Source organism: Podarcis cretensis (assembly GCF_951804945.1).
Source record: "Podarcis cretensis genome assembly, chromosome: 4".
Classification (NCBI taxonomy): domain Eukaryota; kingdom Metazoa; phylum Chordata; class Lepidosauria; order Squamata; family Lacertidae; genus Podarcis; species Podarcis cretensis.
The window spans coordinates 56,148,135-56,175,714 of NC_137173.1; the positions used below are offsets into that span (position 1 = coordinate 56,148,135).

At 42.1% G+C, this 27,580-nt stretch overlaps 1 protein-coding gene across 1 annotated transcript; it reads left to right on the plus strand.

Annotated features, from left to right (window-relative positions):
• On the plus strand, positions 1–25,587 carry IGSF5 (immunoglobulin superfamily member 5). Its single transcript, XM_079974910.1, is given in 10 exon segments — positions 1–223; positions 2,688–2,769; positions 5,907–6,227; positions 7,761–7,822; positions 7,827–8,088; positions 11,249–11,368; positions 13,294–13,318; positions 16,343–16,455; positions 18,209–18,285; positions 24,026–25,587. Coding segments are annotated over 9 exon segments (1,536 nt in total). The 5' UTR covers positions 1–223; positions 2,688–2,711; the 3' UTR covers positions 24,524–25,587.
• Positions 25,588–27,580: the final 1,993 nt, after the last annotated feature.

Consider the following 27,580-nt stretch of genomic DNA (forward strand, 5'->3'; position numbering starts at 1 on the left):
ACTGCAAACAGAGTCGCACAAAAGCCGCATCAGAAACCAGAAGTTGCAGGAAATGCTTTGTGTGGGGCCTTCCAGAGGAATAATATAGAAACCAGTTGAGATTAATCAGAATATTTGGGTGTGTGGTTATATGAGGAGTTACTTGGATGGAAGAGACAGCAACAAACAGATTTTCTTTCTCAGAAGAGACTAAGGTTTTTCATGTGGTAATCTACTGGTAAGAAGTCTCAAGTCTATGATAGTCAATTTAATATGGGTGAATGACTGCAAAATGGGTTTACTGATAAAGAATCTGCGATTAATTAATGATATTTAGAAAAGGATGTTTGCTCTCCAAAGTTAAATTAGCAAAATCCAAATGTGAACAGAAAGTAGGAAGTACGATAGTGTAGAGGCCTCTACGTTTGAATGTTACTTGTTTGGCACAGTCTTAGGTATGTTTACTGTGTATGATGGGGCTTAAAACTTAGTGAAAGTGCTGACAGTTGCAGCTTTAATTTATATGTCTAATCACACACATGTGGAGAGCAACTACTATATAGAAACATATTTTTCTGTTGATCCCACAGCTCTGAAATGGTCTGCAAATGATCCCTCTTGGTTAATGAAAACCAAGGAAATGAGCTTGGGTAGTCCACCCCTATCGAGCACGTTGATCTGTTATCGTACAAGAGGAGATGTTTAGCACAATGGCAACTCCTGCCTCAAATAAGGAGAGTAAAGCTATCTCCAAATAATTGTAGCTTTCTGTTGTGAAAAACATTTTTACAGTTCTAAAAGAAATTGAGCCACTATGGCCTAGTTTTGCTGGAAGTTCCTGGGGCTCTCCTTCCCACAGACAGCCTTTTTGACACCTACATCACTGAAATACATTTCCAGGCTGTTGTCTTATGCATATTTACTAGGGAGTGTGTCTCTTTTAATCAGATCTGTTAGCATTTACATTCAAGTATAGATGCATAGGATTGTATCGCCCATCCTCTGTGCTGATAAATCTCATCTTTTTGCTATTTTATGCAATGTAGGTTTTTAACAATTACACAGCAACACCAGCAATAATAGTTGTCGTGAGCTGAGATCTGATTTATGCCTAGCCCTTCTGGGCATTTCTTTGAATGAGGATTGCTATTCTTAAAAAGACTTGATCGCATCAGCGGCTAAGATAGATATCTCTTAGCACTTCAGGACACACTTCAGCAGGAATTTTTTGTAGCTTATGGTGGGAGGTGAATGACCCCTTTGCTGAGGGTTTGTTGCCATTTGTATTGTTATGAGTTTGTGGATTTAGGAAGAGTTAGAATTAAATAAGGTTTGATTAAACTGTGCCAAACACTAAAACTCCCTGGATTTTGTTTATGCTAACAACCTAGGCCAATCTGGGATAGCTGCTAAGAGGGGCCATTAAGGTAAAGGTAAAGGTACCCCTGCCCATACGGGCCAGTCTTGACAGACTCTGGGGTTGTGCGCCCATCTCACTTAAGAGGCCAGGGGCCAGCGCTGTCCGGAGACACTTCCGGGTCACGTGGCCAGCGTGACATCGCTGCTCTGGCGAGCCAGAGTCGCACACGGAAACGCCGTTTACCTTCCCACCAGTAAGTGGTCCCTATTTATCTACTTGCACCCGGAGGTGCTTTCGAACTGCTAGGTTGGCAGGCGCTGGGACCGAGCAGCGGGAGCGCACCCCGCCGCAGGGATTCGAACTGCCGACCTTTCGATCGGCAAGCCCTAGGCGCTGAGGCTTTAACCCACAGCGCCACCTGCAGGGGCCATTAGCAGGGCACAAAGGCTAGTGATGGCCCATCAAGGAAAACATCAAAGGGCAAGACTGCAGGACCAGAAGGGCTTCCTCCTCCAGCTGTGTGTGTTAGTCTGCAGGGAAGGAAAAGGTTTAAGATTTCAGTGCTGGATTATGTAGGCTGATGGAAAATTGTAGTGTTTTGCAAGAGGTCTGAAAAAGTGGGAGAGAAAGGGGGCCAACAGAACTCCCAGTGGACTGGCTAGAGCAAATGGGGCAGGCAGGTTCCCTTGTTTGTAGACCTAAGCCTGCTGCTCCTGAGAGAGGAACAAATAATCATTTTAAGATGTGAATGCTCTGAACTCTCTCTGCACAGTAGATGACCAGCCTGGATAGCTTAGTTGGTTAGAGCGAGGTGCTGATAATACCAAGGTTGCAGGTTCAGTTCCCGTATGGGACAGCTGCTTATTCCTGCATTGCAAGGGGTTGGACTAGATGATCCACCGGGTTCCTTCCCACTCTACAGTTCTATGATTCTATTATTCAGGTTGTGTATATGTATAAATAAACCATATATCATAAAGACACTGCCACCTCCACTGTGCCTAATTTCCAAAAGGGAACACAGACCCTGTGGAAAGCATGCCATTGCCAAGACGCCTGGAATCTCACACTTCTTAGAGATTGGATGCTTACATGAATCCAGCCCAGGAGTTTTTTTCACAACTGCTCACCACATTCCAGAAAGATGTGATCTCTTCTTAATAGCCAAACACGTCATTTAGTGACCACTTATATGTATGGTTCTCTGTTTATAATCTAGGAAATATACTGCTTTGTTGTTGGTCAGTCCATTTGAAGCATGATTAATTTTGTCTTTGGATTTGTAACTTTGAAATACTTGATAAAAAAATATGTGTTTTACAGCAATGTGCTGGTGTCCTTTTCTTTTAGGTTCATTGGAAGAGCTTGCTAAATGGATAGATATCGGGAATGGATTTGGCTGGCTTTCAGTCTTTTAGTCTTGCGAACAGGTATTATTACCCTTTTCTCCTTTGTGTAACTTGTTTGCTTAGCACTTCTTAGGCCGCCTGTTATATAGTAACTCTATAGAATGCTGAAATACTAAAACTAAATTTGGCACACACATTCGGGGTGTCACATTTTAATAACAACCCAGCCCCTTCCTCCCCACCAATTCTCAGTGGGAGAAGGAAAATGCAAAATATTACTCGATGCAAGACTGAAATGTCGTATGGAAATCATTTAATATGGATAGTAAGCTTCCTATACCTCCATTAATTGTTGTCCACATGACTTTTTCCTCCAAATCACTGCCTTCCCACACTTCCCCCTCAGTAAGTCTGGATTTTCTCATACCCCCCTCCTTTTCAGAGTATCCCTGTTATGAGAAAATCTGGACTGAGGAAGGGGAAAATATGGGAATGGAGATTTGGAGGAAAACATTAAAGGGCAATGGAAAATTGGGGGGAGTACAGAAAGCTTACTATCTACATTAAATTACCCTATGGACGAGCCCTTTGTGTGCACATTCAAGGTCAACATTCTGAATTTCTATTATAAATTCTAACATGACTTCCACTCTGTTTTCATGGAGGCCAGGAAAGATGCAAAGCAGAATTCAGTGCAATAGCTCCCTTGAAGACCGAAAAGTTGCAATAAGAGATGTGCATGTTCAGGACACAAGGAAAAGGAGGGAAATTCAACACAATACAGGGTATCCCTTGAAAAGCAAGCTACTGACTGAAAGCTGAAGTGTAGAGTGGTACCTCAGGTTAAGTACTTAATTTGTTTCGGAGGTCCGTACTTAACCTGAAACTGTTCTTAACCTGAAGCACCACTTTAGCTAATGGGGCCTCCTGCTGCTGCTGCGCCGCTGGAGCACAATTTCTATTCTCATCCTGAAGCGAAGTTCTTAACATGAAGCACTATTTCTGGGTTAGCAGAGTCTGTAACCTGAAGAGTATGTAACCTGAAGCGTATGTAACCCGAGGTACCACTGTACTTTCAGTACAGCAGTGTGCATTTCAAGCTGAAATCCTAGCTCAAGTCCCTATGCACTTTGGGTCAGTAAAGATGTAAAAGATACAGCCTCCCTTGAAGTCTTCAGAACAAAAGGTCACGTGTACATTTTGAGCATCAGCTGGTTATTATACCTCTGCAGGTGTGTCTTTGCGATTCATTTCTTCAGCTTCTCATTCTGCATTTTTTTTGCATTGCAGTAGCTTGTTTAGCTCGTGTCCCATGTGAATTTTTTGATACAAGTTTGTGAGTTTTGAAACTTCTTATGATCCTTGAGCATTAAAATGCAATTTAGTACAAAGACGATGATCCCTTTAAGTCCCTTGGGTAGTTTATACAATAAGATGGAAAGAATGTAATTATCTTGGCTTATAATGCCAACATACTTGGAGTATGGTCATTAGCAAAGGATAATAAAAAAAAATGAGAAGTGTTCTGGAATTGGTTCACATTGATGGGAATTACACTACTATGCCACCTATTCAAATGACTCTTGTAGGGTATTTAGGCTGTTGTGAAATTCTTGGCTCTTGGAAAATCACATGCCCTTTCTGGTAATTATTTCTTTAAAGAAAGTAAAAAAAAAAAAAAAGATCAAGCCCAGTTTTGCCAACATGAGGATTTATTAAAGTCGTTGTCAATCAATCCACAGAACTGAGCACAAAACTTTGAAAAATTAACTCTTGCAGATCAGTGTGTCAAAGCTGTACAGGATGGATTAAGAAAATTCAAAATGTTTATCCTGAAAGCTCTATAATGGAACAGTCAAGGGCAGCGCTACCAAAAAGCCACAACTACAGTGGTACCTCGGGTTACAGACGCTTCAGGTTACAGATGCTTCAGGTTACAGACTCCGCTAACCCAGAAATAGTGCTTCAGGTTAAGAACTCTGCTTCAGGATGAGAACAGAAATCGTGCTCCGGCGGCGCAGCAGCAGCAGGAGGCCCCATTAGCTAAAATGGTGCTTCAGGTTAAGAACAGTTTCAGATTAATAACAGACCGCCAGAACGAATTAAGTTCTTAACCCGAGGTACCGCTGTATTCTCACGATAGGATGAATCTGCTTCTTCTTCTTTTTTTAAAATAATATTTATTCCAATTTTAAAGATTACAAAAGAGACAAACAACCAAGAAAAAAACAAAAAAGAAAAAAAACCAAATCAAACCTTCCCACAACTCATTTTTCATTTGCTTATTTCCTTGACCTCCTCACACCTCCCTTTTTTGTATTCTAGTTCAATTAGATATTTCAGCAAATCCTTTCCATCTTTGTTTTTATCCTAATAGTTTATCTTAACATACTGTAATTTTACACTCTCTTCTTTCACCATTTAGCTATCTATTTTTACTTAATCCTTTATATCATTTCTGCTAAGACCACATAACTTCATTCCAACATCCTTCTAACATTCCTTAATTTTACAATGTTTCTGTAAATAAACTTTAAATTTATTCCAATCTTCTTCCACCAACTCTTCTCCTTGGTCTCAGATTCTGCCAGTCATTTCCGCCAGTTCCATATAGTCCATCACCTTCATCTGCCATTCTTTCCGGGTGGGCAAATCTTGTGTCTTCCAATACTTTGCAATAAGTATTCTTGCTGCTGTTGTGGCATACATAAAGAAAGTTCTATCCTTCTTTAACACCAGTTGGCCGACTAGGATGAATCTGCTTCTAGGCACCTGGTTGTTTAAAACCAGTTTAGGTCCAAAATGGGAAGGCTTCAAACCAGAACTCTGGGATCCATTAAGCAACTGCTGTCAACTTAAACTGAGGCAAGATCTTCCCTCTGTTTTCAAGCACAGGGCAAAGTTACAATACAAGACGACTGATAGCTTTTGTTTCTAATGTTGACAGCAAAGGTTCTTCAGACGTACACACTATCTGGCATTAATCTGTGTTACCAGTACACTAACCAACTTAAATGCCTCCTTCATTTTTTTGTTCACACGGACGTTTAATGCTCCTCATGTATTTATGCAGAAGGGTGATGTCAGACCTATATACATTGATTTTTTAAACTGTTATCATGATGATTGTGTAAGATAAGCTAGAAACACCCTTACTGACTTTGGTGTTGGTCTAGTTTCAGTTCCTGATTGATTTCCCCGCCCCTCCTGTTTTGCAGATACTGGGTTTGGCTACTCCATCATAGAAGGTCCCAGAAATTTAACAATTCTTGCTGGTTCAGTGGCTCATTTTAACTGTACAGTGTCAGAAGGGTATAAGATTTTGATATGGCTTTTCAATGGAACCCCTATATTGACTGTACTGGGTAACGGAACACCTGTTATAACAAATCCGAAATACAATCAGGATGGTTTTCAAAATGGTACTGAGTTCACCTCCGGACTCAAGATTTTTGATGTCCAGCTACATGATTCTGGAGAAATAAAATGCAGCCTCCAGAACTTTCAGGAAGATAAATACGCATTTCTTTCTGTTCAAGGTATGTATGCCTTTTTGTCATCCTTCAGGAAAAAACATTTAGGCCAATTGCAAGAGTAATTCATACTGAGATTGCTCTTTCCTATTCCTTCTATACTTCCTTCTCTCAGCACTTTAAACAGAATTGTGGCATTTAAACACTAATAGATGTGCCTCACTGCAAGCCTTTGTGGACTACAAAGCACTTTGGTAGATGAATAGCATAATTTTCAGTTGTATACCCTTCAACATGCTGACAATTAAAATTGGGCTGCAGGTCCTTTGGTGCCGTGCTCCCATGCAAGCCAGCTGAGGCTTCCCAGTCCCATGTCTCTATTGCTGGCAGCAGCTCCCTCAGGAAGCGGCAGACCAGCACCTTCACCACCTCTTCCCTGTCATTGTCTTCATCTTTGTCAACTTCTTCTATGCCCCTGGCAGGGACAGCATCAGGCAGAGCAGGCGTGGCCTTTGGGTCTGGCTGGGGCATCCTGGCTTACATCACCAGTACCTCCTCCATGGGCTCCAGCTCGGCTGCCTTCATTTGCGTGAAAAATGTCCCTCTTTTGGTGCCGAGCTCTCATGGGAAATAGCTGACTTGTGCGAGAGCTTGGCACCAAAAATGAGACATCCATTCAGAAGCCACGATGTAATCTGTAATCTGCAATTCTGGGGTGCCCTGGTCAAATCAGAACTGTTGGTGGGTATGTAATTGACATGTGTTTTTATATACGGTATCTGAGAGAGAGAGAGAGAGCGCATACAGATGGCTGTAGCATCCCCTGCTTCTAATGTCATAGCAATGCTACCATAAAACTAGTGGTTAGTGGATGCTAAGCCAGCATTTGGGAATCATTACAACAGACCCTCATCAAGATAACAGGTGCTCCTTTTGACAATACTGCCAATCAGCATTGTTTAGAGCCCAAACTTTTTTCAAAGAGGACCAGATTTGATGAAGTGAACATGCATGAGGGCCAACCACAGGTGTTTAGCTTTTTTTTTTTTTTTAGGATTGAAGTTGTTGAGCTTTTTAAAGGATTTTACTCCAGGACATATACTGCCACCGGGGCCAGATTAAATCAACCGGCAGCCTGGATTAGGCCCCCGAATTGGACTTTGGACATGCCTGGTTTAGAGAATGCATATAGAAATGATAAATCATCTCTCGGCTCTAAAAATTTGCCAAATGAAGGGTCAATCTGCAGTGTGGCATTTTCAAAATTCTTGATAAATCTAATCCAATGCATACCGGTAATTCTGTAGCTCAGAAAGATGCATCTATCAGCATGGCTACAAAGCTTCAATAATTATCTTCCAACAATAATCTGGGAAACCTGCTTATGTTTCTAAAGCCACTAATAGGCTGTTAGAAATGCTTTAAAGGTTACTTTTCCAACATGGAAATCTGGGTTTCATTTTTTTTTGGGGGGGGGGATGTAATTCTCTTGGTGGCAACATGAAACCAAATTGAGAAAATAAATTCAACCTGGCCCTATAAAAATGTGTAGTGTAAACTATTCTGAAGGAAGAAAAACATCTTCTTTTCCCCAAACAGTTAATGGATCTTTGACTATCAAAGCTGGCAACTTGACAGTAAGAGAGAACCAAACAACTGAGATAATTTGTGAAGCTCTTGATAATTTGTGAAGCTCTTGGATGGGCTCCTGCTCCACAGATTTCCTGGATGGTAAATAATATTACATTAGATAATTCCATGTACATTACCAACCAGAGTCAAGGATCAAATGGCTTGTACAATGAAGAGAGCATCTTAACCCTGACACCAGTGACCAATAGCACTGTGACTTGCTTTGTCGCTATAGATGCACTCCCTGAGCCACAGAATACAACTGTGACACTTACTGTGTATCAACCTCCTTCAAGTAAGTGACTATCTTGCAGATACACTTCTTTCTTTCTTTCTTTCTTTCTTTCTTTCTTTCTTTCTTAACATTTATTCAAAAGTTACAATACAGCTTTGTCCACTGCCATAATATCACAAAATGATTACTCCAATCCTCAATCCCACATCACCGTCATGTTCAAAATCTTTAATTTCTTGTTATGCAATCTACTATACATGGCTGAAAGGTACTGTACTTGGCTTTCGATCATGGCTAAAATATTGGTGGGACATCCATTCACAGACTATATGAAATTTGGTGAGTTTCATGAAGATGGCTCTGGAATGGCCCTAGCTTTGGCCCTCTGGCCCCAGCAAGCCTACAACTCCCATCATCCTTGACCATTGATCATGCTTGCTGGGGCTGATGGGTTACAGTGCACAAACACCTGGAAGGCCACAGGTTCACCATCCCTACTCCAGGTGCTTCCATGTCCAATTATTAATGTACAGTACCAACTGTAGAGTTGGGATCTTCTGCATACAAAGGAGGCGTTCTGCCACAGAGAAATAATTCCTCCCAAAGTTACACATTGATTTTTATTATTGGCAACCCTTAGTATGTTAATTGGGGGAAAGACGGCTGATAAGAGGCAGAAGTGATTGCTTTATTTACCTCAGTTGTTAGGCAAGGTTTTCTGATCATAGTTTCCTGGTCATAGGCTTCCACTTTGTACTCCATTTGTGACAGTACCTTGGGGACCCATTTCCTTGTGTGTTTCTGTTCTAGAAATGACCAGAGTAGATGTTTCTAATTACTGACTAAGCGAAACAGAATCCATCAGGAAGATTCTGTTTTGTGGGTGATGGGGGAATTAATAAACCCTCTTGTCTAGCTGTCACTCTGAAGAAGCAGCCATATTCAGTTGCCATAGTGACATGATGTAACTCAGAATGGAAGAAAAGCAGATGTCACAAAGTGCAATTACGGTGTACTTACTGATTTATCTAGGAACATTCTTCATTTTATTCCCCAAGAAGCTGTTTGTGCAGGAGGAGAAACATGTGAGTTGTCAGGGTTGGAGTACATAAAAATCTTTTAATGATTAGGCTGAAATTGAGATATGTCAGCAGTAATGAAGAAAACCGCCTCTCCTCTCTTACACACATTACTTCATATGCCATTTCATAGTTTCCTGACAGCTTTCTTTAGTGCTTTGTGTGGTCACCATTCATCGGGCTGAAAGAAGTTTCAATGGGAGGGGGAGCCATCTATTACAATGTAGAAGCATGCACTTCAGTCACCAGAATCAGGCCTGTTCTCCTTGGAGGAAGTGTCAAGAACACTTAAACTGGTGAAGTTGTGAAAGCAGGTGGTGGAGGTGTTGGCTCTTGCCAAAAGGGCAATGGAAGATTTTTGATATTTTAGGACTCAGAAGTGCCCCATAGAGTATACCTTTTAAAGTACAGTGGGCCTGCCACTTACACTCACCTTACTTCTGCTATTGCAACCTTATGCAGGTGGGGGAATAAATCAAAGGAGTGGTGGGACATTAGGATGTCTTTGGTCCCTTCCTCCGCCATCTCCAAGGACAAGGAGGGGCTTAAAGTGCCAGCGCAGCGGCAGGAGAAGCCATAGGTTGCTGTCAGGCGAGGGGATTTAAGTTTAGGAAGAGGCATGGCTATTCTGTTGCTTCAATGGTCCAGTTCAGGGCTCAGATCTGGGACATAGATGCCTAGCTAGCTACATAGCAGGAATGGTGTGTATATCCTTTGCACCTGAGGAGATGCTGTAAATGAGTGCCTTACCAATAAAGAACTAACACTCATTTGTTCTCCTTGTGCTGGGTGTGCTCAGGACAACATACTAGTCTCTGAGTATGAGAGACGTCAGGGGTGCCGTATTATGGGTTTGGAATCCTTGGAATGAAGGTGACTGGAGACTGTGTGTTTTAGCGATATGTTTTTTATTTACACATATATACAAGCTAAGCAGAAGATGAAGAGGCTCACAGCATTAACACTCAGCCTAACAGATCTAACTTGCCCATTTGGGTTCAGGTTTCCCTCTGAGTTAGGGCTTTGGGTTCAGCACAAAGTGCAAGGCCCCATTTATTTTGTGAGCAGCATGCTCCCACCACAGGTTTGGGAAGTGGTGCACACATGACATTAGTCAAAATCCATATACATATTGCATCTATCCTGTCATTTCTTAGGAAACAGTGTGTTTTGATGTACACCCCCCACCAAAACTAACTTTATCCGAATTGAGAAAAAGAACCACCTAGCTGAATTTTAAGTAGGTAATGTGTAAATGACCATCTCCATGTGATCCCATCTCCACTCTAGCTCACACCTTGCCAATTGTTCTCCTACACCTGGGATAAAGTGTCTAGTTGTTTCTATGGCAACATAGCCAGATCTTTAGTTATGTAAAAAGGACCCTTAACAGGTTTGACTAGGGCCATTAACTTGACAAAGAGACTGATTTGACCACTGCGGCAGTTCCTTTTACAACAAAATCCCATCTTACAAACAGAAAAACTAAGGGCTTAGAAGGAGCCCCAAATGGCAAACCAACCACACACACCCCGCCCCCCACAATCCTGCAACACTATATAAAGTGGCAATGCTGCAGTGGGAATTTAATCAGATCTTTCATACATTTAACCCAAAGATTTAAAGGGAAAACTTTGGAAACTTGAGGGTTTAATGTGTAAACAGCTATGGTGTGTTTTGCACAACAATGCCAATTATAATCAAAAGCCTTCTCTCCTCTGATGTGGTCTATAGCTATGATAATGCTTTTAAGATAGATGAAATATAAAGCCACTGAAGAGGATTGTTCAGATGAAACACATCTGTTGAATTAACTTTTTAATTGGATGCATAGTTTATTAGACTAGGAACTAATTTTCGCCCACATATTCCCTTCTCCCGCCTCTCCCATGCCACACTTTCCCACTACAGCCAAACTGGCAACTATGTCTATTGAGTAGAAACTGATGTATGAAATCAGAATCTGTTGAAATAATAAAAATAAAATAATAATGTATCTGGCAAGGACTCTTGGACTTCTAGAAGCCGCAACAGGGTAACATTACTTAAGAAAGCACAGCAGTCTATGAGTAACTCATTAAATTCATAGGGAGACGTGCATATTTTACTGTGCTTCTTAACATTTATTAATTTTTATCTAGCAGCAGGCGATGACGGACGAACTCGAACTATAATTTTAGCAGTTGTATTGTCAGTTGTTGGTTTCCTCCTCCTGATCCTTATTATTCTGCTTATTATCTGCTGCTGCAAAAGAAGGAAAGGTATGTGGGCTCTCTGAACCATTTTAAAACATGGAATTATTTAGGGAGGGAGATTAGGTCCAAATAACTGACTTTTATGACAGTGGCAGATTTCTACTTGTATTCTTGATAAATGTAGATACGAACACTAAAAATAACCGGGAGAAAGACTGGGACTTAAACACTGATGGTGAGGAACGGAATTCAATGTGGCATAAATTCCCTTATAAATCAACCTCAGTCAAATATAGAGAAACAGCCCGGACCAGAAGGGAAACTGTTCCTCATAATCTGTTGTTAAATTTCTTAACGGCATACAATCCAGCGGTGAGCAATTTGTAAATAAAAAGCAATTGGAAATGACAAGACTGTTTGAAACGCGCTCTTAACTGTTTACACATCAACCCCTCAGTTATTGGCACAGCTAATTTGAGAAGTTGCTTTACCATTCATTTCTGCAAGTGCAACATTATGCATAAAAAGTAAACAATTCCAGCCAACACCAGGACTCACACTCCCTTTGTTGTGTTTGTCCCTGGCAATGTGGCCAGGCCAGTCTCTTCAAATGCAGGTCTTCCTGCACGGATAACCCTGGAGTTTCCAGCAAGCTGCTTTTCCGCAGAGCCCCATTCTGTTGTGGGGGAAGGAGAGGGTGGGAGCTGGACGCAGTCTTGGAGTGGCTTGACTTGAATAGTCCGCTTGCAGCCTGTTGTAGAAATAGTGGCACATAGGTGCATGTGTGCGGGGAAAGGATAATAGGGTGGAGGGTGATGGATGGTGGGTGGTGGACGGTGTCCCACTGAGCCACACCACACCCTGCTTTCCATGTGCAAAGGGAGCAAGATTGCAGCCCAAGTTTCAGAGGAATTCACTGCAGAGTAATTACTTATTTTGAGATATACAGTCGTACCTTGGTTTTCGAACAGCTTAGTTCTCAAACATTTTGGCTCCCGAACACCACAAACCCGGAAGTGACTGTTCCAGTTTGCGAACTGTTTTTGGAAGCCAAAGGTCCTACGGGGCTTCCCCAGCTTCTAATTAGCTGCAGGAGCTCCCTGCAGCCAATCAGAAGTGGTGCTTGAGTTTCCGAATGTTTTGGAAGTCGAACGGACTTCCGGAATGGATTCCATTCAACTTCCAAAGTACGACTCTGACAAACTGGATTCCATTCAACTTCCAAAGTATGACACTGACAAACTGGAACGTGTCCAGAGGAGGGCAACCAAAATGGTCAAAGGCCTGGAAACGATGCCTTATGAGGAACGACTAAGGGAGCTGGGCATGTTTAGCCTGGAGAAGAGGAGGTTAAGGGGTGATATGATAGCCATGTTCAAATATATAAAAGGATGTCACATAGAGGAGGGAGAAAGGTTGTTTTCTGCTGCTCCAGAGAAGCGGCCACGGAGCAATGGTTCCAAACTACAAGAAAGAAGATTCCACCTAAACATTAGGAAGAACTTCCTGACAGTAAGAGCTGTTCGACAGTGGAATTTGCTGCCAAGGAGTGTGGTGGAGTCTCCTTCTTTGGAGGTCTTTAAGCAGAGGCTTGACAACCATATGTCAGGAGTGCTCTGATGGTGTTTCCTGCTTGGCAGGGGGTTGGACTCGATGGCCCTTGTGGTCTCTTCCAACTCTATGATTCTATGACTGCATAGGAAAAATGTATAGCATAGTGATCCTACATATGAGTTATTAAGGGAAGTTCTTCCTGCCTACAATACTTCTCTCTCTTGTTTGAATGAGGAGTCCAGGTCCACATAAGCAGAGCGCCTCCTTTTTACTTGAATGACTGAGGGTGTCTGTGCATGGACAATCTCAGTTTGAGCGCTGGAGCAGCTTTCTGTATTAAATTAATATATTTAAGAAGACTTAAGAGTGTTCTTTTCAAATAAATTGCTATGTTTCTTTAGAATATATTCTAAAATCTGACCTTTCCCCCCTCCCAGACTCCAAGTATCAAGAGGAGATGAGGTAAGCTGATTATCGTTTTTGTTTCACTCATTTGGTAAAATTTCTATTTAATATTTTGCCCAGCTTGGCCTGTGGTAAGGGATGATGAAAGATGTAATTCAATAACATCTGGAGAGTCACAGGTTATCCACCCCTGTATTATTAGATTTAAAACTTACAAAGCCAGGAACATACAAATTATTTGTCATGGATAATATATATATTTTCTTTTAAAATGTCCAGATGAAAATAAAAGGGAAAAATAAATTCTATTTCATTATAAATTTAAGTGATTTTAAATTGCTGAATTATCTGTCACCATCACATGACATTTGACTGAATGAATAGTACATGATTTACCTTTAATACCCTTTACCTTGGGGACGCAGGTGGCGCTGTGGGTTAAAGCCTCAGCGTCTAGGACTTGCCGATTGAAAGGTCGGCGGTTCGAATCCCTGCGGCGGGGTGCGCTCCCGCTGCTCGGTCCCAGCGCCTGCCAACCTAGCAGTTCAAAAGCACCTCCGGGTGCAAGTAGATAAATAGGGACCGCTTACCAGCGGGAAGGTAAACGGCGTTTCCGTGTGCGGCTCTGGCTCGCCAGATGCAGCTTTGTCACGCTGGCCACGTGACCCGGAAGTGTCTCCGGACAGCTGGCCTCTTAAGTGAGATGGGTGCACAACCCCAGAGTCTGTCAAGACTGGCCCGTACGGGCAGGGGTACCTTTACCTTTACCTTACCCTTTACCTTTACCCTTTACCTTTAATAGCAACATGACTCCAAACTGAAACTTTGATCCATCAAATAACTGTTTTACATTGGAACATTCTTATAGTAGCCTTAATATGTGCAACATATTTCATTTCATATATTTGAGTTAAAACATTTTTATACCACCCTTCATTTAAAAATTCCAAGGCATTTTGCAACACATAAACACTCGGTGGAAACAGGGCACTAAAGGTAAAGGCACTAAAAGCTAATAAATGCTGCAATTACAGCAACAACCACGGGAGGTCACTGTGCACCAGAATAGCTCACTCCTCCTAGCTCAAGTAATGATTACCGTGGATATGCCAATTCTACAGGCTCTTCGAGTATAGAATTTGTGTTGTACAGAAACAGAACTGAAACCGAGACAGGTTGGCACATGTTAATTGTAACCAACTGGTAGGCAAATTAGATGGCATTCTCTGCTTTTCTAAGACTTATTTGAAAGCAACCTTTGGAGAGAGAAAAAAGAGGTTTGGTAACAAATTGCTTCTAGCTTAGCAAAATTAGTTTTGACCACTTAAAATGAAGTAAGCTAATTGTCCCTATGCTAGAATGCATTAGGTTGTTAAGCTTTAAAATGTAAGAGAGCTTTCATCTGTATTGAGAAGCTGTTAATCAATATTGAACGGAAACTTTAAAATGACGTCATTGTGGGAAAGGTTTGCCAGGGTTTTTGTTTGCATTCGTCTTCAAGACTGAAAGCCATCCTTTGCCGTCAGAGGGAAGAAGGAAACTTAATTCTGATTTGGGCTAATCAGTGCAATTGCTTATCTAGGTATGCCATATTTTGTTTCGCCTTAGCTTGGCAGTTAAATCATTCACTCTGAGTTCTAGAAAAAAGGATCTGGCTTGGGTTCACAATCTATACAAACCTCCCCTCACATTTCAGAATTGATATTTTATGGCAAAATGCTAACTGTCATTAAAATGTATTACTTGCTGTTCAAGAAAGTGGTGGAGATTAATCATGCCGGATTGGTCTGTGCTACACTACCCTGATCTCCAAGCGGTGCGAGATTCCAGGGCTTGTATTTCCTTTGGGAATGAGGCACAGTGGAGACCGTGGTGTCTTTATGATATATGGTTTATTTACACATAAATACAACCTGATCCTACAATGGTTCACGGCATTAAGGGTCTTGTTTCTTGTTTGAACTATGGATTCAAGCAGAAATCAAACATTGTGCTGTGCCTCTCAGGCTTTCCTGCCTGCAGCTTCACTTCTGGGTCACATTACACACACTAAATGCTGGCCTTTTGCCATTCTCACTATCTAAGAGTTAGAGGAGGGGCCCCACTCATTTGCTGTCTGGCCCAGAGCCCCCTCTCACTTACTTTCTTAATGGCCCATTAATAGTCTGGCTTTCTTAATGGCCCATTAATAGCCTGACTTATTTAGCTTTTAACCCTTGCTGCCTCCAGGGATTACGTGTCTGTTGTCCAGTTTAACACCCCAAACCTTGATTAAATTCTAACACTTCACAGGATCCAGGAATTTAGTGGAGTCGAGCACCCACAAACTCTTAACACATCCAAGGGTACTTGCAGTTATTGCAAGTTGTTGAAGGGGATTTAGTTGGTACAGGACTTGTGATAGGTCAGTGCATGGGTTTTGTATTGAGAAGAGGACTCTGGTCCCAGACTGCTCCCCTTTCCCTCTTTTATTACAGCTAAAGCGAAGGCAGCAGACTCCCCATCATGCATTTCCTAGTCAATACCCAGGAATGGGACTTGCACAATAGAGCTACAGTAGTTGGCTTGACTCCTTTTGCCTGGCATCTGACACTGCATTTCTGTAACAGCTGATCTATAGAATAAGCCTGGAAAGCAGATTAAATTTAATACTTCGGCTTAAAAACAGCCCTGGATCAGGCTGTTCCTTAGCTAGTTAGTAACTATGTACTGAAAGCTTTGAGAGCATGCCAAAAAGCTACTAATGTATTACTTTTGCAAGTTGTACCTGGAGTAAAAACTGCTGAATTCAGAGTTTTTTGTAAATTAGATATGAAGTGAACCCAGAGACCGTGCTTCACTTCTGTCCCCAGAACAAACTCACTCTCATATTATCGCCCACTAAGTATACAAAAAGTCCCATAAATTCAATATAGGTGATAGGTTAATAATGGATAGTAAGCAGTGGTACTGGCTGACTTAACATGACCACTTAAATTGTCTATCTGCCATAAAGCTGAAAAAATGAGGAAAGTCTTCTGTGGTTGCACTGAAAGATCTCAAATAAGAGGGCTTCAAAGTTAAGCATTTTCTATTTTCTAGAAAGTCATCAGAAAAGAAAACTGCTGATAGAAATTTGGAGACAGACAGACACAGTGGACAAGAAAATTATGCATACAGTCCAGAGGATACAAGGCGTGCTGGGCAAATGACAGGTGAGCAAAAACTGTGTTTGGGAAAATTTCTATACATCACAAAAATGCATTTGAAATGCTTCTCTGGAGCACTCTGATGGGCAGAGAATAGCCTGAACATTTGTTTTGTTCTCAGAACAGTGGGATATTTGGCTACCACTGTGTGACTTGAAAAGCTAGGATGAATTGACCGAGGACCCGAAGCCTGGTTTGGCCAGTGTATGGCATCAAGCTGAAATCAATGAACTGTTTCCTCTAGAAGTCATTTAAGGGCAACTTTCAGTGCCCATTTCCCAAACATATTAGTCATCTGTGCAAATGGCCCTCTATGCAGGACAATGCGTTTCCTAGGCATGTGCTTCCAGTCATTTCTGGTCAACGTGTCTAAAGGTACCATGTGACTGATAAATATTAGTGTTATATATGCATATCTTAAATCCTCAACTCAATCCTTCTCTATTTTAAGTGGTTTGAGGATGGTAGCCGTGAATATCGGTTAAGTTATGCACAGCAATCCTAAGCATACAAAGTGGGAAGCAAGATGTATTTAAAAATCAGTTGCAGCTTAATTTGATTATTTTTTAACAAAATGAATGATAAAATTTTAATGTGAGGATTTCTTTTTTAACCCAGTGGTACACTGTATAAACCCATATGCCATGCATGAATAATCAGGTAGTATAGTGTCATCTGAATATCCTGATTCGATTCCCAGCTTCATGTTGAGCAGCAAAAGTGAGATAGCAGCACTGCTGAAGCAGGGCCCTGTGGCAAGAGAAGCAGGCATACAGACTCCCCTTCCTAAAGCATCTTGTTGAAAATACTGCCTAGAATAATGAATATTTACTTCCTCCCAGGAGCTCAAGGTGGCCTACATCGTTCTTCCCCACCCATTTTTATCCTCACAACAAGGTTGAGGGTTCAAAGGGTTTGCTGGTTCTCCTCTCTGATCTGGGATATGGGCAAGTTGTGACTTTCGACTGCTTACAGGCTTGACAATCTAGGTATTTGTCACAAGCCTTGAACCTACAACCAATGGTGTTCTCTGCGGCTTTTCTCACAGTGGCTGCCCAAGGTCACCACAGTAAGCTTCAGGGCTGAGTGTGGATTTGAACCCTGGTCTCCCAGGTTCTTATCCGAAATTCTAACCACTATGCAACACTCCCTTTACCCTGAAAAAGATGTGCACAGATGCCATGATTGGGTCCTGAAGATGGATAGATAGAAAAACAGACAGACACACAAGCCTTATGTTGTGTCATGCTATGCTATATGTGCAGTATGTGCACTCATTGTTCACTTCTGTGTCTAACTCTACACATACCATATACACAGGGAATGTATGTGAATCTTAGTGTGAGTTACATGTTAATAAACTTGACAAATGCATTTGGATTGTATGCTCAAATAGATAATCTGTGTGCAGCTTGTTGAGTCATGATTACATTGGTCTTCCTTCAGTGCAGTACAAGCTGCACTGAAGATCATCCTACTGTAACCCAACCATTTATAAATGGTGCAACCTGCAGTAGATTTGCCAAGGGGTACATTGGAGTGCTTGAATAGATAAGTCTCTACAAATTTCTTAACAGGGTTTTAACAAAGCACCCACCCAATTTACAGCAAAGTATTCTGTTTCCTGAAGAGCGGTCTGTTCTCTTTACACAAAAAGGACATCTAAAAATACCTACATTTGTTTGTATTCTGAAATGATTTATAGTTCCTGCCATTCTGAAGAATCAATAACAGTTATCCTTTGTATATTGTCTTGCAGGAGTTCCCTCTTTCTCCCTAGATAACTCTAGCCTGTACACTCCAGACGGGGATTTAGACGTGAATCCTGCATCACAGGTAATTGGAACAAGTCTTTTACAGACTGTGACATATTCCATAAACATGTAATGGACTTAAGTGATGGTTTCTAAAAAGACTGGAATTTTTTTTTTTGGGGGGGGGGGATGCATTCTAGTTTCTGTCCTTAATGCTCTCTTAGTCTATTGAATGTTCTTTCAAAAATATCCTTAGCATAGCAAAACAGCATTTTCAAAACATGCAATTCACATCAGAAATTTGGATACAAAGATTAATATTTGCAAAAGAATAAAACAGCATCATCTTGAATGCTTGGTCTAAGATTTCATGCACCCTGGGACTTCAGCTTGGAGAGGGTGGTTCTGAGTCAGAAACTGGGCTGTGGGGAAAGGGTTAAGCCCCCTTCTCCTTGTTGTTCCTTCCATTAAATATGTAGCCTTCTGCAGCATACACACACACCTTGGGAGACATTTACGTCTTTGCTGTGTAACAGCAAACAGTACTTTAAATCACCTGTGTGCTTTATAGTACAAGCAGTGAACACAATTATGCAGGACACCTGCCTGAGAATCATGAGAAATCTGAAGATGTGAAAATAAGATATACACACTTGAGTGGAATCCATAGAGTTAATTCTTTGTGAAGGAACAAATGCAAGGCCCACGTGGCCAACATTTGGGTTGGTAAATTCCAAACAGACAAAATTGCTCCCACTCTAACCAACAGACCATAGGAGAGCCCCCACTTTCTTCTCAGTCCCTGACGCATGCTGCCTCTATTACCCCCCCCCCCTTTTCTTTCCTGCCCCAGTTTATACTGTAATAGGATTGAGGGTTGGGCTGGATGATCACAAGATCCTTTCCAACTGAGTGATACTTAAGTGGTAAGGTTGGCATATAGGTTTATTGCAGAAAAGAATTACATGTTTCAAGGTAAAAATAGTAAAAAAAAAAAAAATCGGTACCCTTGTACATGCCTAGCCAGCTGCCCTCTGAGTGTAAAATATTTTCAGTAAGAAGACAGGAATGATCCTGCAGTGACCAGCATCACATCTAGTGGGCCTAGGCTCTGACGTGGTACCTGACTGCTGCTCTCTAGGTGGGCACGTGGGGCCCAGGGCTTCAGCCCCCCCCCCAGTCCAGCCCTAGTTGCACTGCTTGCTTTCCCCCATCACCCTCCTCCTTCTTTCTTATTTCATATCCTTCTCATGGCAAGGCTTCATTGCTACAAGCACAATACAAGACAGGAACATTTTGAATTATGCTCTTTGTTCAATTATTTGTGAATTTCGATGGGGTATCTGGCTATTGAATGATTTATTGGTCTGGCAGTATGTCATTGTGCAAAGCTGAGGCTACTGTGTTGGCTATTAAGATCGGGAATGCTGTATTTCAAAGAGTTTTGTGTTTGGATCATACTGCAAACATGCCTTGAGTCTGCAATTTGCAGAGTTTTTGCCATATATCGTAGTCTGCTTGCATTTTCTGTTTGCGCCAGCTTGCCAGGACCTTCCAGGTTCTGTCACATTCAATGCCAACAAATGATAGCGCTGATCTTAAATAGCATTTATTGCATATATGATGGCACATAAACCACGTACCCATCACTCAGATCCAGTTTCCTGGGAACCTCACATTTCAGACCTTTTGCTTACTTTATTAGCTATCTCAGGGAGATTCCATAACTTGTGAATATTTTCTCATGATGACTCGTGATAGACTTGGGGATGCATCCTTTGAACCACCAGGTCTCAGAAGTCTGAACTCTATTTTTTCTCTCCCTTTGATTGGTGTCTGAGCAGGCCAATTTTCTGATATTACTCTCCTTCTCAGGGTAACACAGAGGTCAGTTTCCTTTAGAATGTTTGTTCTTAGAATGTATGCCTTTTTCAATCTGTTTGATTTAGAGCCCAGAGAACAGTTGGTGTTGAAAGAACAGATCAAAGTCACCTTAACTGTGGGCTATCTCTTGATTGAGAGAGTCAGGCAATTGCAGGAACAATAAAGCATCATGAAGAGCCAAGTAGATCAATTTCATAATGACCTAGTCTGTAAGATCAGGTGACTTTGCAGGAGGATGGTGTAGGTTACAAAGAAGTTCTATTTTAACAACACCATGCCCAATCAACATGTTTTAAAAAATTAGTATTTCCCTGTAGGTGTCTTCATGACCTTAGACTTAACCTGACACCAATTTCTGGGCTCATCACTGAATGTTGTAGGATGGCTTTTCCCATTTGAGAACATGACAAACAGTTGTTGCATTGCACTGCGAACAAGGCAATCATTTGATAACTCTGTTCTTGCTCTATCAAAATTTACCAATGGCTTCTTTCTTAGTTTTTGGATACATCTAGTGGGTATAAAGAGGGACGCAGGTGGCACTGTGGGTTAAAGCCTCAGCGCCTAGGACTTGCCGATCGAAAGGTCGGTGGTTCGAATCCCTGCGGCGGGGTGCGCTCCCGCTGCTCGGTCCCAGTGCCTGCCAACCTAGCAGTTCGAAAGCACCTCCGGGTGCAAGTAGATAAATAGGGACCGCTTACCAGCGGGAAGGTAAATGGCGTTTCCGTGTGCAGCTCTGGCTCGCCAGATGCAGCTTTGTCACGCTGGCCACGTGACCCGGAAGTGTCTCCGGACAGCGCTGGCCCCTGGCCTCTTAAGTGAGATGGGTGCACAACCCCAGAGTCTGTCAAGACTGGCCCGTACGGGCAGGGGTACCTTTACCTTTACCTTTAGTGGGTATAAAATTTCATTTTTTAAAGGAATGAGGTTTTATCTGCAGTATCAAATGAAAGTGACTTTAAAATAAAAATAATCTAGCTCAGGAGTCAGCAAACTTTTTCAGCAGGGGGCCAGTCCACTGTCCTTCAGACCTTGTGGGGGGCTGGACTATTTTTTTTAAAAAAATGAATGAATTCCTTTGCCCCACAAATAACCCAGATATGCATTTTAAATAAAAGCACACATTCTGCTCATGTAAAAACACCAGGCAAAGGAACATATATGAAATCCATGCATACAGGTAATAGCATGCATATCCATGCATACAGGTAATAGCATGACACATCTGTCTCATAGGTTGCATGCACTAGGTGCCTGATGGAGATTGCCAGCCCAGTAATTGAATTAACTAGGCTATATTCTTCATATCACAGCTGCAAAGTCTTTTGTATTATTTTCTCCACTTTATTTCAAAGCCTAATATGCCACATGGCTTTAGAAAAGCTAGATCAGAGCTTTCCAAACTTTTCAAGTTGGTGACACACTTTTTGAACATGCACCATTTTGTGACAAAGCAATTCAGTTTTGCATCATTTTGCAACACAGCAATTCAGTTTTACTAGCAGGGGTCAGCAAACTTTTTCAGCAGGGGGCCAGTTCACTGTCCTGCAGACCTTGTGGAGGGCCAGACTATATTTTGAAGGAAAAAAATGAACGAATTCCTATGCCCCACAAATAACCCAGAGATGCATTTTAAATAAAAGGACACATTCTACTCATGTAAAAACATGCTGATTCCCGGACCATCTGTGAGCTGGATTTAGAAGGCGATTGGGCTGGATCCAACCCCCGGGCCTTAGTTTGACTACCCATGATCTAGCTTCACCAGTTCTGATAGTGCCCTTGTGCTGAGTTATGGGGAGCCTCAGAGTACGCAGCTTGCCTGTGACTCTTGGCATATGCCAATCAGGTGCCCTGAGCCATCTCTTTGCTGAGACATTCCAGGGGATGGGCACCTCATGATCAGCAAGGCTACAGGCACCTGCCTCTTCAAGCCCACCTGCTGAAAACTCTCCAGTCTTTTTTTTTTTTTAACTCTACTTCCCAGTAAGCAACAGTGAGATGACCAACCGATGTCAGGTGAGTGGTGATAACCCAGCTGCTATCTGCTGTTGACAAAAACTCATTTCATTTTATGAAGCTACCATTGTTTCCCCTGAGTCACAAAAAACAACAAGTGAAGGTTACTTTCTTTAACTTGAGCCTTTAATTGGGCACATTTGTAGCATGCACTGTCTGGTGCACAAAGCACTGTTGGATTAATTTGAAAGAAGCATTAGTAGGCGAGTCTTTCTGTCACAGTGTTTGTCACTGCCTGCAAATCAACATGAAAGTAGATTAAATGGCAGTACCTTTTATTGAAGATCTCATGGCTGACAATAGATGCAAATTGTTAGGCATCTGGAAATTTGGCAGCATTTTTGCATTTCTGCTCACGACGTCAAATCAGACCAACAGGAATCTGGATTTTTCTGTTGTGGGGAACAGAAGGATTCTGTTAGTGTTATTGTGATACAGTGATGATGTCAATGGAAGAGGCATAAGTGCATGCATAGCTTGGCCTACAAGATCAAGGTGGAATACTTCTGAAGCTGCTTAAACTCATGAGATCACACCAGGTCAAATGCCTCTCCCCCATAATCTGAAGTGGAATCCTCAGAGGAAGTTGGGTGTTGAGTGATCATCTTCCAAGATTCATGACTGCCTGATTTATTATGAAGTTGAAATAGGAGATTTGTCCATCCCTACTGAAAAGGGGCACAAGCAGTATATACTAACCACAACCTCAGTTCTCCAAGAGCTAGCCCGAAAACAGCAGTAACCATTCACAAGAGGGATATATCTCAAGGAACAAGAGATTTGCAAAAGTCCAGAAAAATCATTAAGAGAAAATAGGTGCTGCATGGATTATGACAAAAAAAGAGCCCAATGTGGACTGAGTATGCTTAGTGGGCATGTGATACTGACTGCTCAAGAAGAAGAAAAACGGAAAGCTAAGGAATATCCTGGAAGAAGGGATGACTGCGCAGGAGCCTTCCAAAATGCAATATTCTGTTGAAGGTCCCACTTGTTTTTGACAACTGGAACACATTCAAGAAAACTTGCAAATGAGCAATGGAGTATCAAATCCTAGGACTTTTATGACAGCATATCAACCATAAGGGCTCAGTATCACATAAGTCCTAGAATCCAACTCTTCATTGCTCATTTATACAACAAAAGTGGATTTTGTGAGCCTTTGTGGTTGCTAAGAGACTTATACTTCAAACCTGGAAGGATAAATACCCACCATCTACTACGCAATGGTCTGAGGATCTCCCTGCCCTGGCGACATTTGAACATTTTTCATATAGACATCAATTTTGTGTGGATACCTATTTGGACAAGTGGATTACTTATTTTAACTTAAGATACTGATCAAAGTGCCTTCTCTCTAAAAAAAACTACTGCCTTCTTTGTGTGTGCATGTGCTGAGTAATTACTGTCCAAAAGAGAATTATATAACCAATGCAAAGTCTTGAGAATTCATATGCTGAAGGCATCAGTGGAATATTGCACTACAGTGTTAACCTAAAAAATCTCAGAGTCCTCAGTACAATAGGCAAGTTCCATCACATCCACCCTGGCGAGGTGTTGGAAGGGGATTCCCTTCCTCTAGAGTAGCCCAACTTTCTGTAGCATGAGGGGGCAGAGGGAGGTTCCATTTGCACAAGGGGAAGTCACAAACTAGATGCCTCTAGGGCATGAGTGATTCAGGCAAGACCAGCCATTTTTAAATTGGGTCATGGCTGGCATACCAACCTTAGCTGATAAAAGGCTACCTAGCTACTGCTGCCACTTGTGCATCCCTGGTGAGCATCAAGTCCAGGTGAACCCCCAGACTATGAGCTCAGTCCTTTGGAATGCAAGGGCTTTGATGTAGCCAAGAAGCAATGGGTGTCCACTCCTGATAATGCAGCCTGTATGTTTATCGTGTTCTGCTTCCTTTTCTTGCACAGATCTCACCACAGTTTTCTAGCTCATCAGAGTCTCTTCAACGTATCTCCCCTGCCCCATCTTTTCACATCGTTCATCAACGTTCACAAAAAGGCACAGCACAGCAATCCCGGACTATTCCTACAGTGCGATTCAGGAGCGTCTCTTCAAAGTCCCACAAATCCAGAGCTCCCCAGCTACGTGGTTTAAAACTGCACCCCCATATTTACCGATCTGATGGCAAACGTCGCTACACCAGGAAGGTGTACCCACAAAGGTGGCAAGCTGGTGGCCAGCATAGATACATGAGGAGGCCAACACACCATCCTGAACAATCAAAGGCCCAAGATACTCAAACCCACCATTCCAGAAAGCAGCATTTGCCTCACAGAGGACAACAGAAGGAGAGTCCACCTCGACAAAGTGAGCCTCACTCCCAACAGAGACTGCAAGAATTCCAGAAAAAACAATTCTATCCTGGCACCAGGACAAAGGTGCTCAGAGTTCAGCCTCCCCAATAAAGGAACTGCTATTATTACTGACGATGATGGGGAACCAGAAGTCCAAGCCCAGCACATCTGAGGTCTCTGCATAATATTTGGACCAAGAATCTCCCAATGTCCATAAAAATAGTTTAGGGTGCAATCCAAACTTCCCAAACAGGTGGACGGGCAGAAGTGGACCCGTGGATTTCCTGTTAGTGTCTGTAGTGGAAGCCAGCAGAAAGCCCTCAGATGGGGTGTTCCATGGATGGTTTGAACTGCCTGGGTTCAACTGGATCCTAGGTTGCCCCACTGCCATCAAATGACAGCATCAGGCCCAATCCAGACCTGATTGCTGCACCACCTCCAAGCTGACACAGCAGCTTTCCTGCCTTATCTTCCGCCATTGGAGCCAACTCCTAGGAGCCAAGAGGTCTTTGCCCCCCCCCCCCAATAAAATATTTGAGGGAGCCAGGCTCCACCCAAGTTGATGGGCATTGCTATTCAAATGGGGTGTGTGCACCACGTCATGTGATTGATTATGCGAGGCGGGGCTTCCCTGGGCCACCCAACATTTTATTCAAGTTGGCACCCTGTCTTCTACTCCATCCGACATATGTGACAGGGCTGTGGAAGCTCCACTGATCAGCGGTTAGGGATAGGGTTGTGCTCTTACTTTTTTATTATTATTAAGCAGAGTTACTGTTATTTTGCAACTTTTGCATCTCTTCACAACTGTGGAAATGTGAACTACATACTTTGTAATTCTATGCCCACTTACCTCAGTAAGACTTGCTTACTTACTCAATGGGACTTATTTCTGATTGTACTGCTGTTCTTTTTGCCATGAACAAATGAGATTGGATTTTTTATTTTTCCCATCTTTGATTAACAAACTGGGTCCTATGAATGAAAATATGCTTATTTTTCTGAGATGTCTAAGAACTAGTGAAATAAGGAGGGGAAATTCCCATTGAATTCCATAGCATTTAGGTCATGCTTTTAGGACTGTAGCTAATCCTGAAAATTTGATGACACTGAATTTAAAATTGAAATATAAATTTGCTAAATGAAATAAACAAAATGCCATGGTAATTTCTGGACATGTATTTCTGTCCTTTATTTATATTGATACATGATATTATTTATTACATTTATATCCTGCTTTTCCATCATGGGCCTAAAGGTGGTGATCATGCAGTTACTGGGGTTATTTTCTCTCTCTACAAACAATAAATAAGAGAGCCATTAGATAACCAAATCCCAAATTAAAAAGCATTCAAAATGTTTGCCAGATAGAATTAGAAATACATCCACTCCGTTGTCCTAATGAATTTATAACATAAAACAAATTAGACAAGTAATTAAAGGAGAAATTAATGCATTAAAAGGGAAAATGGAATCATGAGGATCAGTCACTTTTGTAAATGGACCTATTAGGATTTATTGAATGAAGGAGAAAATAGCTGACAAGCAAAATGAGCAGGGTGGGGGAAGGATCCCAAATCTCTTTGTGCGAGGACCAGAAGGGATCCAATACGAATGTAGCAAGCAAGAGGAAGACGAAGGTGACAGAATTTTGTTGAGGGACATATTTTTTTAATTCAGTAGAGTGATGGGAGTGTCTTGCTTATTGTGCATTAATTAATTAGTTCCCAACTACTCGTTAAAGCCAGATGGTCCACTAGACAAACATAAATGTAAAGGACCCCTGGATGGTTAAGTTCAGTCAAAGGCGACTACGGAGTTGCAGCACTCATCTCGCTTTCAGGCTGAGGGAGCCAGCGTTTGTCCACAGACAGCTTTCCTGGTCATGTGGCCAGCATGACTAAACCGCTTCTGGCACAACAGGACACTGTGACAGAAGCCAGAGTGCATGGAAACACCATTTACCCTCCTGCTTCCGCAGTACCTATTTATCCACTTGCATTGGCATGCTTTCGAACTGCTAGGTTGACAGGAGCTGGGACAGAGCAACGGGAACTCACCCCATCAGGGGATTTGAACCACCGACCTTCCAATTGGCAAGGTCAGTGGTTTAGACTCCAGTCTACTGAGGGGGCAGTGTGTTGCCATTACTTAGAAATGCCACTGCTGCACCAAACCCAGAAAAGATGGGTCACCCTGTGGCCAAGGGAAAAGAGGAGAAATCAACATGCAAGGAGAGGTGAATGCAGGTGGCAGAAAGAGCGAGTGGAACCAGAAGGGGAGAAGGGAGTGATTATTTATGCTAAGCAGGTGCCTATGACAGTGCAGGTAATCTAGCTTTCCAACATAGGTTTATGTTGCTTGCATTTGAAAGATCAGCCCTCAGAATTTTGGCTATGTAACGATCAGGACCAGCCGTGCCATTAGGCAGAATGCTGCAATCACCCCAGGCAGCAAATACCTCCTGCCCACCATTCTTCTTGAACTCCTTGCCCATTTCCCTCTGGCCAAAAGCAGGGGTGTGTCTGCCACCCAACATGTCCTGCACTCCCTAAGCTACTGAAATCTTGTAAGCTCCACCAGTTGGAGGATGCTATCCCATTGTCTGTGCTGGTCAGCGTCTACACATGGTGATGGTAAAATGGGGCATCTTTACTGCAGGCAGCAAATATCTTTGGCTGGTCCTGGTAACGATCACTGCTATTGTCTCAACAAATTATGGGTGAGAAGCTGAGGAAGAGAGAGGGAATGTTTGAAAAGGAACAAAAATATTGAGTTACCATTTAATGAAAAGTCTAGTGAAAACGTTGCCAGCAATTGACTTTACAATAAGGATGAATCAAAGCAGAATAGTGTATTGATAAATGAAGGACACTGGTAATTAAAACTGGAGAGGGTACAGTTATACTAAAAGCAGTTGCAATGAGAAGATATCTGCCCACCCTGTCCCAGGAACAAAAAGTTAAATGTTTGTCTTAGATAAGGACACAGTGGTGGTGAAATGTCATGGTTTGCAAGGAGACTGTTCTGCACCATACAGTATCAACTGGGTGGATGTTGTGATGCAGTTCTTAATGGCTTTAGAAGGAAAATATGTTTCTTTTTTAAAAGATAAATAAATATTAGTTTTAAATTATTATATGATGCTTTATAACCTGCTTTGAGGAG